At 48.7% G+C, this 17,660-nt stretch overlaps 1 protein-coding gene across 1 annotated transcript in view; it reads left to right on the top strand.

The window, feature by feature from the left end:
• Window positions 1-15,785, top strand: part of LOC101439620 (cationic amino acid transporter 4-like) — an 86,971-nt gene extending 71,186 nt beyond the window's left edge. Inside the window, 3 exon segments of the mRNA XM_058281774.2 lie at window positions 9,114-9,742; window positions 9,976-10,084; window positions 10,189-15,785. Of these exon segments, the coding sequence (XP_058137757.1) occupies window positions 9,114-9,742; window positions 9,976-10,084; window positions 10,189-10,370 (920 nt within the window). The 3' untranslated portion in view covers window positions 10,371-15,785.
• The last annotated feature ends 1,875 nt before the right edge of the window (window positions 15,786-17,660 follow it).

The following is a 17,660-nucleotide window of genomic DNA, read 5'->3' as shown; positions in this document are numbered from 1 at the left end:
ATTAAAACTCAACAATTAAAAGTCAAATGACCTGACTAAAAAATGGGCAAAAGACTTGAATATACATTTGTCCAAAGAAGAAATACAAATGGCAATAAAACATATGAAAAATATTCAACATGACTAGCAATCAGGGAATTGCAAAACAAAACTATGAGATATCATGCCACACCTATCAGAGTGGTCACTATTAAAAAGATAGAAAGCTACAAGTGTTGGAGAAGATGTGGAAAGATAGGAACACTTGTTCACTGTTGGTGGGAAATGTAGAATGGTACAGCCACTGTGGAGGAATGTTTGGCAGTTCCTAAAGAAGTTGAATATAGATTTGCCACATGACCCTGCAATACCATTTCTGGTTCATTCTCTTTAATGAACATAGAAGCAAAAATTCTCAAAAAAAAACTTAAAAGTCAAATCCAACAGTATATCAAAGACTTATACATCATGACCTAGTGGAATTTATTCCTTATGTGCAAGGATGGTTCAACATAAGAAAACACAACACACCAGACATCTGCACACCAATGTTCACAGCAGCATTTTTCATGATTGCCAAAATTTAGAAACAACCTAGATGCCCATCAACCAATGAATGGATAAACAACTCTGGTGCAGCCACACAATGGAATATTACGCATCTTTAAGAGGAAATGAAGTCGCAAAGCATATGATAATATGGTGAACCTGGAGGACATTGTGTTGAGTGAAGTAAGTGCAGACCAAAAAGACAAATACTGTATTATGACTGTGCTACTATGAACTAAATAAATTGTGTAACACATCATGTGAATCCATTTCTATAAAATGTAAATGTAAATCAATTTATAAAAGTGAAATTAGACTGGTGGTTATGTAGGGATGGGGAAGGCATGCTGAGGGACGTGGAGAGTTTCTTATTGGAATAAGATTTTCTGTGACAATGAATGCACAACATTGTAATTGTACTAAAATCCACTGGTTATACACTTTGGATAGATTATGTGGCATGTGAATATATCTCAATAAAACTGCTTAATAAATGAATAGTTGCCCAAGAATAGGCAGAAATAGCAGCTATGTAGAGCAGGGGAAACACAGAGATTGAGAGGTAAAGAATTTTGTTGTTTTTTGTCTTTTTTTGTTTGTTTGTTATTATTATTGTTGAGATAATGAAAATGCTGTAATAATGCTTGAAGTGATGAATATACAACTATGTGATTCTACCAAATACCATTGACTGTAGTATACTTTGGATAAATTGTATGCTTTATTAATATGTATAAAATCATTTGTTTCCTAAAAAAAGAACATTTTCAATTTTAAAAAGATAATACTAAAATTAAAGGATAGGCAAGGCCATTATAGGCCAAATCCCCCCCCAAAAGCAAACAGTGATAAGATATGCAGAAAGTCATTATGTATTAATAAAATGGACATTCCACCAGGAAGATGTAAATCATAAATACGTATGCATGTAACCAAAATACATGAACCCCAAATACATGAAGCAAACTCTGGCAAAACTGTAAGAAGAAATGGATATCTCTATAATAATAGTTGGTGGCCTCAACACACAACTCACATCAATTGATAGAATAACTAAAGAGAATATCAACAAGGAAACTGAACATGAACAATATGACAAACAAGTGGGACCTGACAGATGTATATAGAACATTGCACCCCCAATCAGCAGTTATACATTTTTCTCAGGTGCTCATGGATCTTTCTCCAGGTTAGAGGGTAAATAAACAGCACATTCCTAAATAATAAGTGGGCTAAAGAAGAAATTGCAAGAGAAAGTAGTAGCTATCTCAAAATGAATGAAAACAAGAACACAACTTATCAAAACTAATGAGATACAGTGAAGGAGGTTCTGAGACGGCAATTTATAGCCAAAATGCCTATATTTTACAAGAAGAAGGAGCTAAAATTTAAAAAACAAAATGAAGACTGAGAGGAAATAGGAAAAGAACCTTAAACTAATCCCAAGGCAAACAGAAAGAAAGAAATAAAGATTTGAGCAGAAATTAATGAAATCGAGAACAAAAGCAATAGAGAAAATCAACAAAACAAAAAGCTTGTTCTTTAAGGAGACCAATAAAATCAACAAACTGTAGCTAGTCTAACAAAGAAAAATATGAGAGAAGATGAAAATAAATACAAACAGAACTGAAAGAAGCATATTATGACTGAACCCACAGAAATAAATAGGATAATAAGAGTATTATGAGAAACCCTATGCAACAAACTAGAAAACCTTGATGATATGGGCAAATTCCTAGAAATGCACAACTTACACTGACTCAACAAGAAATACAGGAACTCAACAAAACAATCACAGGTAAAGAGAATAAATGATTGAATCTGTCATGAAAAATCTTCCAACAAAGAAAAGCCCAGGACCAGATGGCATCAGCAGTGATTCTGCCAAGCATCGAAAATTATTAATACCAAACCTGGGGAATCAGATGTGGCTCAAGCACTTGTGTGCCCGTCTAACATGTAGGTGTTCCAGGGTTCAGTCCTGGTGCCTCCTAAAAGAAGACAAGCAGACTTCACCCCCACAGCAACTATCAGATGCCACAAGACAAAAGAAGCTGCAGCCCAGAGGGACTGGATGTGGCTCAGCCCATTGGGCGCTCGCCTCTCATGCAGGAGGTCCCAAGTTCATCTCCCAGTGCCTCCTGGAGAAGGCGAGGAAACAATGAGCAGACAGTTGACAGAACCACCTGGGAGAGGGGGAGATAAATAAATAAAAAAAATATATATATGTTTAAATGTTTCCAAAAAATTCAAAAGGAAGAAAAATTACCTAATACATTGTGTGAAACCATCATCACTCTATTACCAAAGCTATGTAAAGATACTACAAGAAATGAAAATTATAGATCAATCTCTCTAATGAACATAGACACAAAAATTCTTAGCAAAATACTGGCAAGTTGAATCCAACAGTAGCAGGGCATGACTCAGGGTTGAGTCTCTGCCCGCTTGGTGGGCTGACAGAAACAGACATATATGGAAGAAGATACAGAAGAGGAGAGAACTTGGTCATTTCAGTCCTGCCATGTGATGGGAAGGAGAAGGCTCAAACCACAAAAGCCCCAGGAAGAGAGATGAGCCTATGCCAGCCCACAGCTGAGATCAGAAGCTGGGCCCACGGAGTCCTAAAAGTAAGGAGAAAGGAAAGGCCAGGCAGAGGTCACCTGCCAACTCACCTCAACATGTGGCAACAGGCTTTGATGAGTAAGTAGCCTTGAGTTGGATTCTTTAGGGTCTTGTATCTGTAAGCTTCAATTCTAAATAAATACCCTTTATAAAAGGTACTATATAAAAGGTACTGGTACTTTGCATCTGCAGCTCTTTGACTGATAGTGGCTGAAACGGAAAGTCTAAGGAAGTGTATATCACTAGAATGAAAGTTAAAAAAGGAAACATGACACTTTAAACCACAGCAAACTTCTTGTGAAAATTGAGTATGGTTAATAATGCATATAGGAACAATTGGAATTGTCCTGCATGACGTTGCAATGAGTCCATAGGTCATTATATATTTTATCATAACTTACAAAATTGTGTGGAACAGGGTGGAAAATATAATGTAAACTATAATCCGTGCTTAGGGGCAATGGTTCAATACATGTCCATCAATTGCAACAAATGTGCCACACTCTATGAAGGATGTCGTTAATGTGGGAAAGTGTGGGAGGGGGAGAGAGTGGGACATGTGGGAATCCCCTATATTTTTTATGTAGCACTTAGGTAATCTAAAGTCCCTTTAAAACATAAGTCAAAATTTTTAAAATGCATATATAAGAATGTTTTTCTCTGAAACAGAACAAGTGTAAGTTAATATTACAAGAGGCTAATACCAGGGTAATATTTGGGCAAAATACAACCAAGACAAACTATGGACAGTAGTGTATAGTAATATATTAATAATCTTCCATCAATAGTAAAAAAAAAAAAAGATGTTTACTATTGTAAGGAGACGGTTAAGTTTGGTTTTCACATAAAGGTGAAACCGAAATCAGCTCTGCAGTTGGAGGAGGGAGGGAAAGGGGTTCTAGCAACTTTGGCATAAAGAATTTGAAATGTGGCACCAAAGCGAGGGTGGGACAAAGCGAGGGCAGGGCCAATGGTGAAGAGCAGCGCTGAACTTGAAAGCGGCACCAGGAGTGAACATGGTGCTGAGCCGCTGGAATGTAGGGAATGGGAGCTGCAACTCAGAGTGAGCACCCACATAAGTTAGTTAGACATCTCAGATAGGCTGTAACCCCTGAAGTACCCAACTATAGGGAACAGGGGAAGGACCTACAGGCTCGGTTTAGCATATAAACGTCATTGTGTCTTGCTGCGTGTCGCGCCGGCCATTTTATCCAGGTTGTTAGCCTGTTTTTGCAAGATCATTGATAAATTTCTTTTCTCCTCCACAATCGGGGGAGTTTTTATTCTCTTACAGGTGCAGCTTCCTTTCTAATAAGTTTGAGGGCTCAACTGGGATCTAAAGTTTCTGAGGGGTCCCTCAGGGCAGACAAGGGGAAGGTGCGCCCCACTGAGTGAGTGGTCTCGGACTTGGCCATTGGGGGCCCTGCTTTGACAGGTGGCAGGACCTGAGACCAGAGGCTTAGATCTGTTTATTGTGGAAGAGGAAAGGGGGAAAAAAACCTGTCACTCAGTGACCAGGTACCTTTGTGCACAGACCAAAGTATTGCCTTAGTGGTGGGGAAGTTCTGATGAGCCTGGGGTTGACTGTGTGTGCATGAGATGTGCGACATACTGCGTGAAGCAAGTGCAGTGTCCCAACTCACGTTTTCCATGAGAGAAAGGGATAGAGACGATCGAAGTGGAAAGATTTGACAGGAAGAAACCCGGACAAGACTCAGAATGGGGAAAAGGGGCTGTCAGCCGGCAAGAAAAGAGGAAAGGGGGTACCTGTAGGGTCCCCTGGGGACATACCTCCAGATCATCCAGTAGGGAGGATGTTGAAACATTGGAACAATAATGATTAGACCAAGGGAAAGGATAAAAAGAAATTGATTGGGAAACAGACTTTGGCCCAGTGGTTAGGGCGTCCGTCTACCACATGGGAGGTCCGCGGTTCAAACCCCGGGCCTCCTTGACCCGTGTGGAGCTGGCCCATGCACAGTGCTGATGCACGCAAGGAGTGCCGTGCCACGCAAGGGTGTCCCCCGCGTAGGGGAGCCCCACGCACAAGGAGTGCACCCCATAAGGAGAGCCACCCAGCGCAAAGGAAGGAGGAGCCTGTCGAGGAATGCGCCACCCACACTTCCTGTGCCGCTGATGACAACAGAAGCAGACAAAGAAACGACGCAGCAAAAAGACACAGAAAACAGACAACCGGGGGAGGGGAGGGGAATTAAATAAATAAAAATAAATCTTTAAAATAAAAAATAAAAAAAAAGAAATTGATTAAATATCGCTGTTACATTTGGGCGAAGGGAAGCATTTTATTACCCAATGTATTTTGGACAAAATACGGGGCAGAAGAGGATTTGCTATGTGCTGACCTTGTAATTTGAAACATGAAAGCTAAAACTCTGAACCCAGAAACTAAGTCTATAAAAGCTAAAACCTGGGACCCTCTATTGAGCCTTTTCTGCCCTATGTTTCCCTCCCCTCCCAGGACAGGAACTGGCTGATTCAGAAAGTCCCACAGAACCTACCCAAACCCCCAGGGATACAGAGGGCCAATGGGTGCCAACCGCCCCACCCCTTATGACCCACCAGCAGTTAAGGAAGGAAGTGGAACAATGGAGGAAGGACACACAGAACTTTCTGTTCCCCAAGGCCACTGAAGAAAAGGGGGTGAGGGAACATATTCCCACTGAGCCTCTATACCCCTTGAGAGAAGTACCAATTGGGCTAGGAGAAATTGGTTATGTAACTGCCCCACTGACAAGTACAGAAGTCAGAAACTTTTTAAAGGAGATGAAGTCATTAATGCCAGATCCAGCAGGGCTAGCTGAGCACAAGTGGATTAATTCCTAGGCCCTAGTTTATTTTTATATATGCAGTCTGAACATACATCTATATTGAATATCCTCTTTACAGTAGAAGAAAGGGGAAGGGTGAGGAGGGCGGTGCTGAAGGAATGGGAAAGGCAGCACATGCCCGGACAGGGGGTAATGGCAGGAGAGCAAAAGCTCCCCTAACTGGGATAATAATGATCAGGGTGATGAGCACAAATGAAGGACAGGGAGTGGGGTAGATGTCATCCTGGCAGGAGATGGAAACCCGTCTGAGAAATTCCTCAGACAAATATCGGGGGGCTGCAGAGGGTTCCAAGTGCCACCATCGTCTCTGGAAATGCATCTTCCCATTGCCAGAGGTAGAGCCAGACAGGCTGTAGCTGCCCCGAGACCCAGCAGCCCCAGCCACGTAGAAAACACACAGAAAGTTCTGAGCGAAGAGGATGATGCATTCTGGTTTGTTTCGATGTGGCAGGGTCTGGCGGTCATTTGGCTCTAAACAAGTGAGAGCCGATCACGCCATCCTTTTCACTTTCAGTCATACAGCAGGAGTAGGATGACTCCTGGACTCGGGAAAAAAATGAGCCCCAGGGAGCTTAGGATGGCCGCCTGAGGGCATGGGAGAGGGACTAGTCCTGGAGCAGAGTCCTCCAGCCTCACTGCGACTCCATGGGCCTCTGAAGGGCGGTGTCTGTAGCTAAAAGCTCAGAACATCCAGCATTTGTGAAGTGCTTGGTGGCAGGCACTCCCCTCCCCATCCCTGCCACCCTGCCCAGGGGCACTCACCAAACCCCCAGGCTCAGCTCATTAGAGGCCTCCACACCTCTCACGCACACTTTCTGTGCATTCACCGCGGTTGTGAAGTGGGTGACCTTTAAAGGCCCTTATCTGGGTCTTAACCCCGCCCCCCCCCCCAGCGCACCCCGTGACCCAGCGCCCGGAAAGGCGCTTCCTGATGGGCTTTGCTTCTTTATCTGTGAACACAGAGCTTCCCAGGAACCTGTCGAGCGCCGGACTTCATCCTGTAAAGAAGGGTAGGGTGGCCCATTTTAATCCGTGCGCGGGGCGAGGGTGGGTCGCTGCGGTGAAGGGCAGTGTGCAGACCCGGGGCGTCGGTGGGCGGAGTCCGGGCTCCGAACAGTGAGGCGACGTTCGGGGTCGGGGCCCCAGGGGGGGGACGGGGACGCAGCCGGGCCCCCAGGAAGGGAGCGATCATGCACACAAACGGGGGGCGGGCTCTGAGGGGCGGCGGCAGCAGGTGGGTGGCAGCCTGTGCCGGTTAGGGCTGAGACCTGGCGGGGAGTGGGGGGATGAAGACCCGGGTACTGGGGACAGGGACGCGGCGGAATTGGCTGCGCAGAGACTTGCGCCGGGCGTCAGCTTCCTCACCTGGGACTTGGCACAGGGTGAGGGACTGACCGCCACTGTCAGAGGCGAGGTGGCCCGTATGGGCGACGCCCCGGATGATAGAGCCGCTCCTATTCCGGATCGCTGAGCCTCTGGTTTCCACCTTGCTCTCAGATCCCAGATCAGGAGGGTTTCCCACCTCATGCTCCCCGGGAATGTTCCCACCTTGCCCTCAGTGACACTCGGCTCACCCCCCAGGTCTGGCTGCACCAGATTCGCTGGGAGAGGAGGCAGGCAGGCAGGACCCCCGGGCTTCCCCGCGACCCCCTGACCCCGGTAAGCGAGCCCTGAGCCCTCCCCCATCTCAGCCCTCCAGCAGGTGCATGTGCTCCCATCACCAGGTCAAGGACGGGGACTGGGCTGTGGGTGGGCAATCCAGAAGGGACTGAAGATGCCTGACCCCACCCGGCAGCCCGTCATTCCCCTCTGACCCTGGCAGGTGACTGGGCCCACACTCCTCTCTGCTGCCCACCATGGCCTGGCAACTGCCCAGCGCCGCCAGCCTGGCACACTTCTGCAGGAAGCTGAACCGGCTGAAGCCACTGGAGGAGTCCACCATGGAGACGTCACCTAGTCGCGGCCTGTCCATGCTGGACCTGACCCTTCGGGGAGTGGGTGGCATGGTGGGCGTGGGCCTCTATGTGCTCACGGGCAATGTGGCAAGGCAGATGGCTGGTCCAGCCGTGCTCGTGTCCTACATGGTGGCCGGCGTGGCCGCCCTGCTGGCAGCCCTGTGCTACGCGGAGTTTGGAGCCCGCGTACCTGGTCCAGGTTCTGCCTACCTCTTCACCTACGTGTCCGTGGGTGAGCTGTGGGCCTTCGTCATTGGCTGGAACTTACTTCTCCAGGGCCTCCTCAGAGGTGCCACGGTGGCCCAGGCCTGCAGTGGCTACTTGGACTCCATGTTCAATTACCAAATTCGCTACCTCACTGAGACCCACATAAGCCACTGGCAGGTGCCCTTCCTGGCCCCGTACCCAGACTTCCTGGCCTCTGGCATCATTCTTCTTGCCTCTGCCTTTCTCTCCTGTGGAGCCCGATTCTCCTCCTGGCTCAACCACACCTTCACAGCCATCAGCCTCTGCGTTATCCTCTTTATTGTCATCATGGGCTTTTCCCTGGCCAGTCTGGAAAACTGGAGCACCAAGGAGGGCGGGTTTGGGCCCTTCGGCTTCTCAGGCATCATGGCTGGCACCGCCATCTGCTTCTACGCTTTCGTGGGCTTCGACGTCATCACTGCCTCTAGCAAGAAAGCCCGGAACCCACAGAAGGGCGTGCCCATGGCCATCACCATCTCTCTCGGCCTGGTGGCCACGGCCTACACCCTGGTCTCCACCGTGCTTACCCTCATGGTTCCCTGGCACAGCCTCGACCCAGTCTCGGCGCTCGCCGACGCCTTCTACCAGCGGGGCTACAGCTGGGCCAGCTTCATCGTGGCAGCAGGCTCCATCTGTGGTGAGGAAGCAGCATCTTGCAGGGTGGGAACTGGGTGGGGTGGTGGGGGGAGAGGCAACCCCCTGTCCTGGGCTCCCTGGGTTGACCCCTGCTGTGTAACTGTCCCAGGAGGGCTCTGATGATTAGAGAATCCTCCACTCCCACTCACCACCTTCCCCAAATTCTATAATGGACCTGTGACTGACACTGGGTGGGAGGTGACTGAGCACCCACACCCAGCCAGGTCCACACACCCTTGCTGACGGGCCCCTCACTCCTGCTCCTCTGCCACAGCAATGATCACGGTCCTGCTCAGGATTCTCTTCTCCCTGCCACGCATCCTCTATGCCATGGCGGCCGACGGGCTCTTCTTCCAGGTGTTTGCCCGCGTGCACCCCCGGTCTCAGGTCCCCATGGTGGGTACCCTGGTGTTTGGAGTCCTCACGGCCCTCCTGGCGCTGGTGCTGGACTTCTACGCACTGGTGCAGTTCATCTCCTTCGGGACACTGCTCACCTACACCTTTGTGGCCGCCAGCACCCTAAGGCTGCGCTTCCAGAAAACCTCTCAGCTCAGGTCCGTGGGTCCAGCCAGCCCCGAGCCTGAGGCCAACTCCTCAGTGCCCCTCCAGCCAGTGAGCGATGAGCATGCCTCAGGTCCTGAGCCCGGGCAGTTGCGGCCAGCCCTGAGGCCCTACCTGGGCTTCCTGGGTGAGTGCGGCCATGGAACTGCCGTGGCTTGGGCGCTCGGCCTCCTGGTGGCCTCTGCCATCACCCTGAGCGGCGTGCTCATCTTTGGGGACTCGGCCCTGCACCTCCCACACTGGGGCTACATCCTGCTGGTCCTGCTCAGCGGGGTCACCTTTCTGCTCAGTCTCGCTGTCCTGGCAGCCCACCAGCAGGAGCGCCTACAGGATGCCTTCCAGGTACCGCCCCAACCCACCCCCTCCACCCCTTGCTCGTAGTTCAGCTGGCTCCATGGCCAGCTTCTGCCACTGCAGAATGAAGGAGGAGAACTTGGAGGGCTGGGGACACCACTGTGTCCAACCCCCTTTCTTTCAGCATCTGGGATGGGCACATGCCTCCCAAATCTCCCAAGGAGGAAAATGAGGCCCTTGGCCAGCCGATCTTCCCCACAGCTCAGCCGTTGTCCCCTCAGGTACCCCTCATGCCCCTGACGCCAGCTTTGAGTATCCTCCTCAACATCTACCTCATGCTGAATCTAGGCTACCTGGCCTGGCTGTGCTTTTTCGTCTGGCTGCTGATTGGTGAGTTGGGGTGAGGGGGGACATGGGAGATTGGGATGCTGAGCAGGTGGTGGAAAGAGGGCCAGGTGGGCTGGACCTGCCTCAGACCCCTCCCACCACCACAGGACTCACTGTATATTTCGGCTACGGCATCCGGCACAGCAAGGAGAACCTGCGGGAGCCACGGGAGCCGGCTAGCGAGCTCACACCATATGGTGTTGCCCAGTGCAGCCTGGAGGAGATGGTGCAGGCTGTGCAGCCACCTGCCCAGGAGCCTGACTGCACGGAGCAGCCTGTTGGACCATGAGGCTGCCCATGGCCTGCCAGTGCCCATGCCCTTTCTGTCCTTGGCAGCTTGGGCTGGTGTGGGTCGGGGAGCCTCTGGCTCTCAGGGCCTCAGCTGCTGGTGCCAAATTCCGGGTCCTCGAGGATTGGGCCATGGCCAGTGGTGGTGCTGTGGACTCTTGCCCAGCACCTTCAAACTGATTGGGACAACTGGGGGCAGGTCTGCCTCTCTGACATCTCATGGTAGCATTCCTTCTAGATAGCTCTTCCATCTGGGGGGCCTGGGCCTCCCAACTATAGGCGCCCCAGGCTATGGGGGGGCAGCTGCCCAGATAGGTTCCTAGGCATGGCCTGGGGCAGCAGTGAATTCCAGATGCACTGGTTGCCTGTCTTCAGGGCTCCCAGGAAGCCCAGTAGGCAGGGTGGGGCTGGGCTGGGGGTTACCAAGGACTCACATAAAAGGTCCCCAAAGGCCTTCAGTGACCACCAACACAGCCCCTCTGCCCTCTCCTCCCCTCCTAGCCCTCCTGTCCCTAGCGTGGCCCCCCAGAGAAGGGGCTGATGCTCTGACGCTGAGCAGGTGCTACCCCCACCTCCATTCTGCAGACGAGCCCCAAAGCTGGATGAGACCAGCCCTGGGTGGCCTCTTGCTACCTTGCCTGGGCTCAGGCTGCACGGACCCCAGGGAAGGAGAGTTCAAAGGGTGGAGTCCACAACAGCCAGTGGGCAGCACCTGTGGGAGACAGGGGAGGAGGGGCGCCTGTGGGAGATGGTGACAGAGGCTGGGAGAACGGCCTGCCAGCAGCAACCAGAGATGTGCGTGCCCCAGGCTCTCCCTGTCTCCCTGGTTTCATAGTAGGCCTCTATGGAAGCAGATGGTTCTGGGTTCCCACATCAGGGAGCACCTGCCAAGATTACAGTAGGGAGGGTGGGAGGGTGGGAGGGAGGGAAAGAGAGTCTTCCTAGGGGTATGAGGGTGCTGGTCTTTCGTCCCTGAGGTCCCCCACCCTTCCAGACCCCTGACCCAGGAGGAACAGCTCCAGACCTCAGGCATGAGCTGGTGGTGGGACCAGAGCCCCGAACCCTGGTGTCACCACCTGGCTGGGGGTGGGTTCTGGGCCCATCTAAGGCCTCTGGGCAGCCTGCTGTGGTGTTGGGAAAATCAGGTGGGTCCAGACGGGGTGAGCTCTCCCACCCGCGGCCTTTGCCTGCAGGTAAGGACAGCGGATCAGGGCTCTGGCCTCTGTCCTCCCAGGGAGCACAGCAGCCCGGCACAGTGGCCTCAGCACCCAGCTGGCCTGCAGCTCACCTCCTCGTACTTGTTCCTGCAGGAGAAATGGGCTTCTCTGTCCACATACAGCAGCAGCAGGTCACAGAGGAAGGTGACCTTGGGAGAGGCAAGGCAGACCCACGTCTAGCTCCCCAACCCAACCTGCACCCCAAGACACCATCTGCAAGCACAAGGTGCTTGTGCACGCAGGCACCACAGCCACTGCCATTGGAAGCAGGCGGCGGCCACTCACCATGCCCAGACAAGCTGCTCCAGTGCCCAGAGTGAGGGTCGTGGGAATAAGCCCGAACCTCCCTGCCGGAGAGAGAAACCCCGGCTGAGCCAGCCTCAGGTCGTACCTGTGGCCCCACACCTCCAGCCCTCTCTTCCCCACTGGGCCCCTCTGGCCCCTACCCGCCCAGTGACCAGGTTGTCGAAGCAGCCTGGGGTTGGCAGGAGCCCCGAGGAGGGGCCAAGGAAAGCTTTAGAAGAAATGACCTCTGAGCTGACACCTGAAGATTGTGAAGTTCAGCAAGGGATAGAGCTGGGGCAGGATGGAGGGAGGAGTATATGCAAAGGCTGAATGAAAAGCATGAGAGAGAGCTGGGAGCCACGGAAGAGTGGTGAGCAAGGGTGTGCAGAGTGGGGTATGACCCCTCATTGTTTGCGCTCATTGTCTGCTCTCTGTGTCTGTTCGTTGTGCACTTGTCTCTTTTTAGGAGGCACCAGAAACAGAACCCTGGATCGTGCATGTGGGAGGGAGGCACCCAATCACTTGGGACACCTCTGCTCCCAATTATTATGTCTCTCAATGTTTTCACTCATTGTGCCTCTTTGTTGAATTGTCTTGTGAGAGCTCGCAATGCCAGCCTATTGCCTCAACTCGCTGTCTTGCCTGTCTTCTGTTGGAAGCACCAGGAACTGAACCTGGGACCTCCTATGTGGTAGGCGGGCACCCAACTGCCTGAGTCACATCTGCTTCCCTGTTGGGAGATTTTTTAAAACTGAGTCAATCTCTTTAAATATGATTGGTTTGTTAGCTTCTTGTATTTCTTGTAGTGTCAGTGTACATAGTTTGTGCATTTCTAGGAATTTGTCCATTTAATCTAGGTCGCCTACTTCATTGGCATATAGTTTCTCATAATATCCTCTTACAATCTTTTTGTTTCTGTGGGGCCAGTTGTAACTTCCCCTCTTTCATTTCTGATTTTATTTATTTACATCTTCTCTCTTTTTTTCGCTGTTGGTCTACCTAGGGGTTTGTCAATTTTATTGATCTCAAAAAACCAACTTTTGGTTGTGTTGATTTTCTCCATTTCTTGTTCTCAGAACCATTTATTTCTGCTCTAATCTTTACTACGTTTTTCCTTCTGCTTGCATTGGGAATGGTTTGCTCTTCTTTTCTACTTTCTCATTGTTTGGTTAAATCTTTGATTTCAGCTTTTTCTTTTCTTTCTTTTTAAATATAGGTCTATAGTGCTATAAATTACCCACTCAGAATTGCCTATGCTGTATCCCATAAATTTTGACAAGTTCTGTTCTTGTTTTCATTCATCTGAATATTTTTTCATAATCTCACTTATAACTTCTTCTCTGACCCACTGATTATTTAGGTGTGTCTTTTGTTCAGCCCCAAACATTTGTGAATTTGCCTCTTTCCTGTCAGTTATTTGAGTTTCATTCCATTCTAACATGCGAAGGTGCTTTATATAATTTTAGTCTTTTTGTATTTGTTGAGGAATGCCTCATGCTAACATGTGGTCTATCCTGGAGAAAGACCCATGAGCACTTGAAAGAATGCAGAGTCTGCTGAGTTTGATGCAATTTTGTGTATATGTTGGGTCTAGCTTGTTTATCATATTGTTCAGGTTTTCTGTGTCCTTGTTGATCTTCTTTCTAGGTGTTCTAATGATGTGAGTGGGGTGTTGAAGTCAACAAGGATTATTATAGGGATGTCTGTTTCTCCCTTCAGTTTTGCCAGAATTCACCTGATGTATTTTGGGACATCCCTGATAGGTACATATATATTTATGGCTATTATTTCTTCATGGTGGATTGTCCCTTTTATTAATATGTAATGGTCATGAGTATCTCTGATATGTTGAGGCAGCAAGAAGCAGAGTACCTTTGGGGAGTGGGTGGTGAATAAAAACTTCTGCATCCTAAAAAAAATCCTGTATCTCATCTGGGGCTTTGATATATTCCTTTGCTTGGGACATTTCTTCAGTTTTCATAGTATGCCTTATAATTTTTTGCTGATATCTAGACATCTGGTTAGGAGGGTGAGTTTACTCAAATGCTCAATTTCTCTCTTTCATGGGGATTTGGTGGCAGGAGGTTGTGTTTTACTGCTGTTCTTTGATTCTTGATTCAACCTGTTCTGGGTCTTTAGGATTCTCAGTTAGTTGCTCAAATCTGGGCACTGGAGCCAGTATTGGGTTGCAGACCTGCTTCCAAGGGCCTTGGGGAGTGACTCTGTAAAGGCCACAAAAGCCTCATGTATTTATTTACTTTCAATTACCTTATGTGAATTTCCTTGCTCTGCCAGAAGATGTCACGTATCAACAGCCCTCAGTTCAGAGACTGGTTGTGTCTTGCTGCAACATGAACTGGATCAATGTGGTAGAGGATCCTACCTGGAGACTAAGTGTATCATAATTCAATCTTGCTCAAAGGTAGTTCTGCAACCTTTGCTGGCAGCCCCCTCTCTTCCCAGGTAGGAAATAATTCCTCTCCCCTCTGCATCCTGAACAACGAGACTCCATCAGGAGAGAGGAAGACTGAGAGTGTTGAATCTCTCTAGTCCATGACTCCCAAGGCAAACAATGGTGTGGTCCCACCCAGCCCGGAAGGACTCCTGGGATAAAGAAACCAAATCTGCAGAAACTGAAGCATTGATCTGGAGAAAGTGGCCACGGTAGTTGCTGAGGGCAGGGAGAGGAAAGAAGAGATGAGATGTGGGGGCATTTTCGGGACTTGGAGTTGTCCTAAATGATATTGCAGGGACAGATGCTGGACATTATATATCCTGACATAACCCACTGAACGGACTGGGGGAGAGTGTAAACTACAATGTAAGCCATAATCCATGCTGTGCAGCAGTGCTCCAAAATGTATTCACCAAATGCAATGAATGTGCCACGATCATGAAAGAGGTTGTTGACACGGGAGGACCGGGGGGTGGGGTGTGGGATATGTGGGAACCTCTTATATTTTTTATTGTAACATTTTTTGTAATCTATGTATCTTTCAAAATAAAAAAGGATTTAATAAAAAAGAAAAAGAAAAACCAAAAACTGAGTCAGGGAAGCCAACATGGCTCAGTGGTTGAGCACTCGCTTTCTACACATGAGGTTCCAGGTTCAATCTCCAGTCTCCGTACCTTAACGGAAAAAAAAAAGCTGAGTGAGCCTTACACTGTGTCCCTCTCACTCTCCTTTCCTAGGGAGGTGGATCCCTGGGTCCCACTTTGCTGTAGCCACCAGCTCCAAGGCCTGACAATTCAAAGTGTCTATCAGGTGGTGGAACATGCCACCAGTTGCAGCTGCAGCTTTTAACTCAGTTTTGCTATCATGATTCTTTTCCTTTGCCCCTTTTTCTTCAGGGTGGTGTCCAGCCTTCCTGTGGTGTCCTAAACCCTACAACATTTTTCCCCAGGCCTTTTCTGACTATCCTCTAGCTATTTTGCTGGGATAGAAGAGAGGCCGGTATCTTTCTGGTGGGCCATCTTCCTGGAAGTTGGTTCCTCACTGGTTTCTGAAGTGACCAGCTGAGTAGAATCCTCAGCTGGCACTTCTCTTTCTGTTCCTTCATTGCCTTCTGAAGAATGATGTATTTGAGAGTGATCAGGATCTTCTGATTCTTCCTTTACTGTCACAGCTTCCATTTCTAGGGAAATTCCAGAACCTTCCATGGATTCAGCTTTCACTTTGATGAGGCCACAACTTCCACACAGAGACAGGACTGACCTTTCAGCATCTGCTACCATCCCCTCATGACCTAGGTGCTTCTTTGGCTCCAGGAAATGATTCTTAATGATAAATGAAATCCCTGCTTTGTTCTCCAAAATCCATTGTCTGTTTTTATGCTAGTACCATGCTGTTCTGGCCACTATAGTTTTCTTTCAAGGTCAGGCAGTGAAATTCCTCCACATCACTCTTTTTTTTTTTTTTTAGAATGCTTTGGCTATTAGGGTGCAGTCTTCCTTCCCAATGAATTTGGCAATTGCCTTTTCTATTTCGGTAAAGTAGGTTGTTGGACTTTTGATTGATATTGCATTGAATCTATAAAATCAGTTTGGGTCAGATTGATATCTGCACAATATTTAGCCTTCCAATGCATGAGCATGGAATGTCTTTCCATTTCTTTAGGTCTTCTTTGATTGCTTTCAGCATTGTTTTGTAGTTTTCTAAATACACATCCTGTACATCTTTGGTGAAACTTATTCTTAGGTATTTGAGTCTTTTTGGAACCCTTCAAAATTTTCCAGGGCTTTAAAAAGATGTTTCCCAATTCTTGCTTGTTGATTAAAGCTTCTGTAGAGGTACAGAGCCCTGCCTAGAGTGTCTTGTGCCACCATCCACCTTGTGGGGACAAGTCAAAGGGGAGGCAGAGGAAGGTGTTCAGACATGAGGGATAGGGTGCACAAAGAGACAACCAGAAACTAGCACCTGTGGGGAAGGGGCCCTGCAAAGGGATCACAGGTGCCCAAGAAGAGAGAGCTCTTAGAGAAGGCCAAGTATACACCAAAGGGCCCAGTAAAGGGTAGTCTCAGCTGAGATAGTGTGACAGAGAGGCAGAAGTGAGATCCCCTATGTGTGAGTCACAGTCCTTTTAGCAATGAGGGGGAACAGGGCCCTATGGCCTTGTGGGCTGTAAGCTACCCATGCCGGTAGCACACGAGCATAGACCTGGAACTGAAAGGTTTTCTAGAGATGGCCTGCAGGGAGGGAGTACTGGATTCCCATCCTGGGGAGCTCTGCCACATTCCCCAATGGAACAGCAACAATCCCCAAAGTGCAAGGGCAGTGTCCAGTGAAGAAGGATGTCCCAGTGATGGACCTTTGATACTGATGACTATGCTTATGAGCCTGTTGTGCTTGAAATTTCAACTTGACCTAGTCTTGCAGGGTGCTTAAGAGTTACCTCCCGAGAGTCTACATGTTGCTCAAATGTGGCCACTCTCTGAGCCAAACTCAGTATATATATGCACAACCTTCCCCCCAGCATGGGACATGATTCCTAAGGATGAGCATCTATGGCACCAAGGGATTACTACTGTAGCAGTTTGATATGGTTATGAAATCCAAAAATAGATATTGGATTATGTTTGTAATCTGATCTGTACCTGGGCATGATTGAGTTATGATTAGAGTGTTGAGTTCCCACCCCTTGGTGGGTGGCATCTCACAGATAAAAGGCATGGCAAAGAACAGAGTTGAGGGATTCTGATGTTCAAGATTTGATGTTGAAGTTTGATGCTGAAAACTTAAGCTGGAGCCCTGGGACATAAGCTCACAGAGGAAAGAGAAGCTAGCCGCAGGAAGAAAGGAATCATGAACCCAGAGAGAAGCAAGACCCTGGAAGGGAGGAACCCAGGAAGCCTGAACCCTCTCAGCTGTCGGCAGCCATCTTGCTCCAACAAATGAAAATAGGCTTTGGTGAGGGAAGTAACTTATGCTTTATGGTCTGGTATCTGTAGGCTCCTACCTTAAATAAATACCCTTTATTAAAACCAACCAATTTCTGGTATTTGGCAACAGCATACCTTTGGCTGACTAATACAACCACCAAGCACTGGGTGGTGATACAACTGGAAAAAGACCTTGTCTTGCAGGAAAATCCCATCCACCAGTCATGTGGGTTCAAAGGCCCCTCTCAGTTGAGAGGTGGAGTGGGCATTGCCATCCCAGGGTCCTCAGGATGGAGGAATAACTGTGCACTTACTGGTATTCTACTATAGAATTATTGTGACTCTACCAGTGAAAGAAATTATATCATTCATGTGGAGACAGTGGCCAGTGGAGTTGCTGAAGGCAGGGA

Source organism: Dasypus novemcinctus, chromosome 19, assembly GCF_030445035.2.
Source record: "Dasypus novemcinctus isolate mDasNov1 chromosome 19, mDasNov1.1.hap2, whole genome shotgun sequence".
NCBI lineage: Eukaryota > Metazoa > Chordata > Mammalia > Cingulata > Dasypodidae > Dasypus > Dasypus novemcinctus.
Note: the sequence above shows the minus strand (reverse complement) of the source record. Positions and strands in the feature narration are given on the sequence as shown.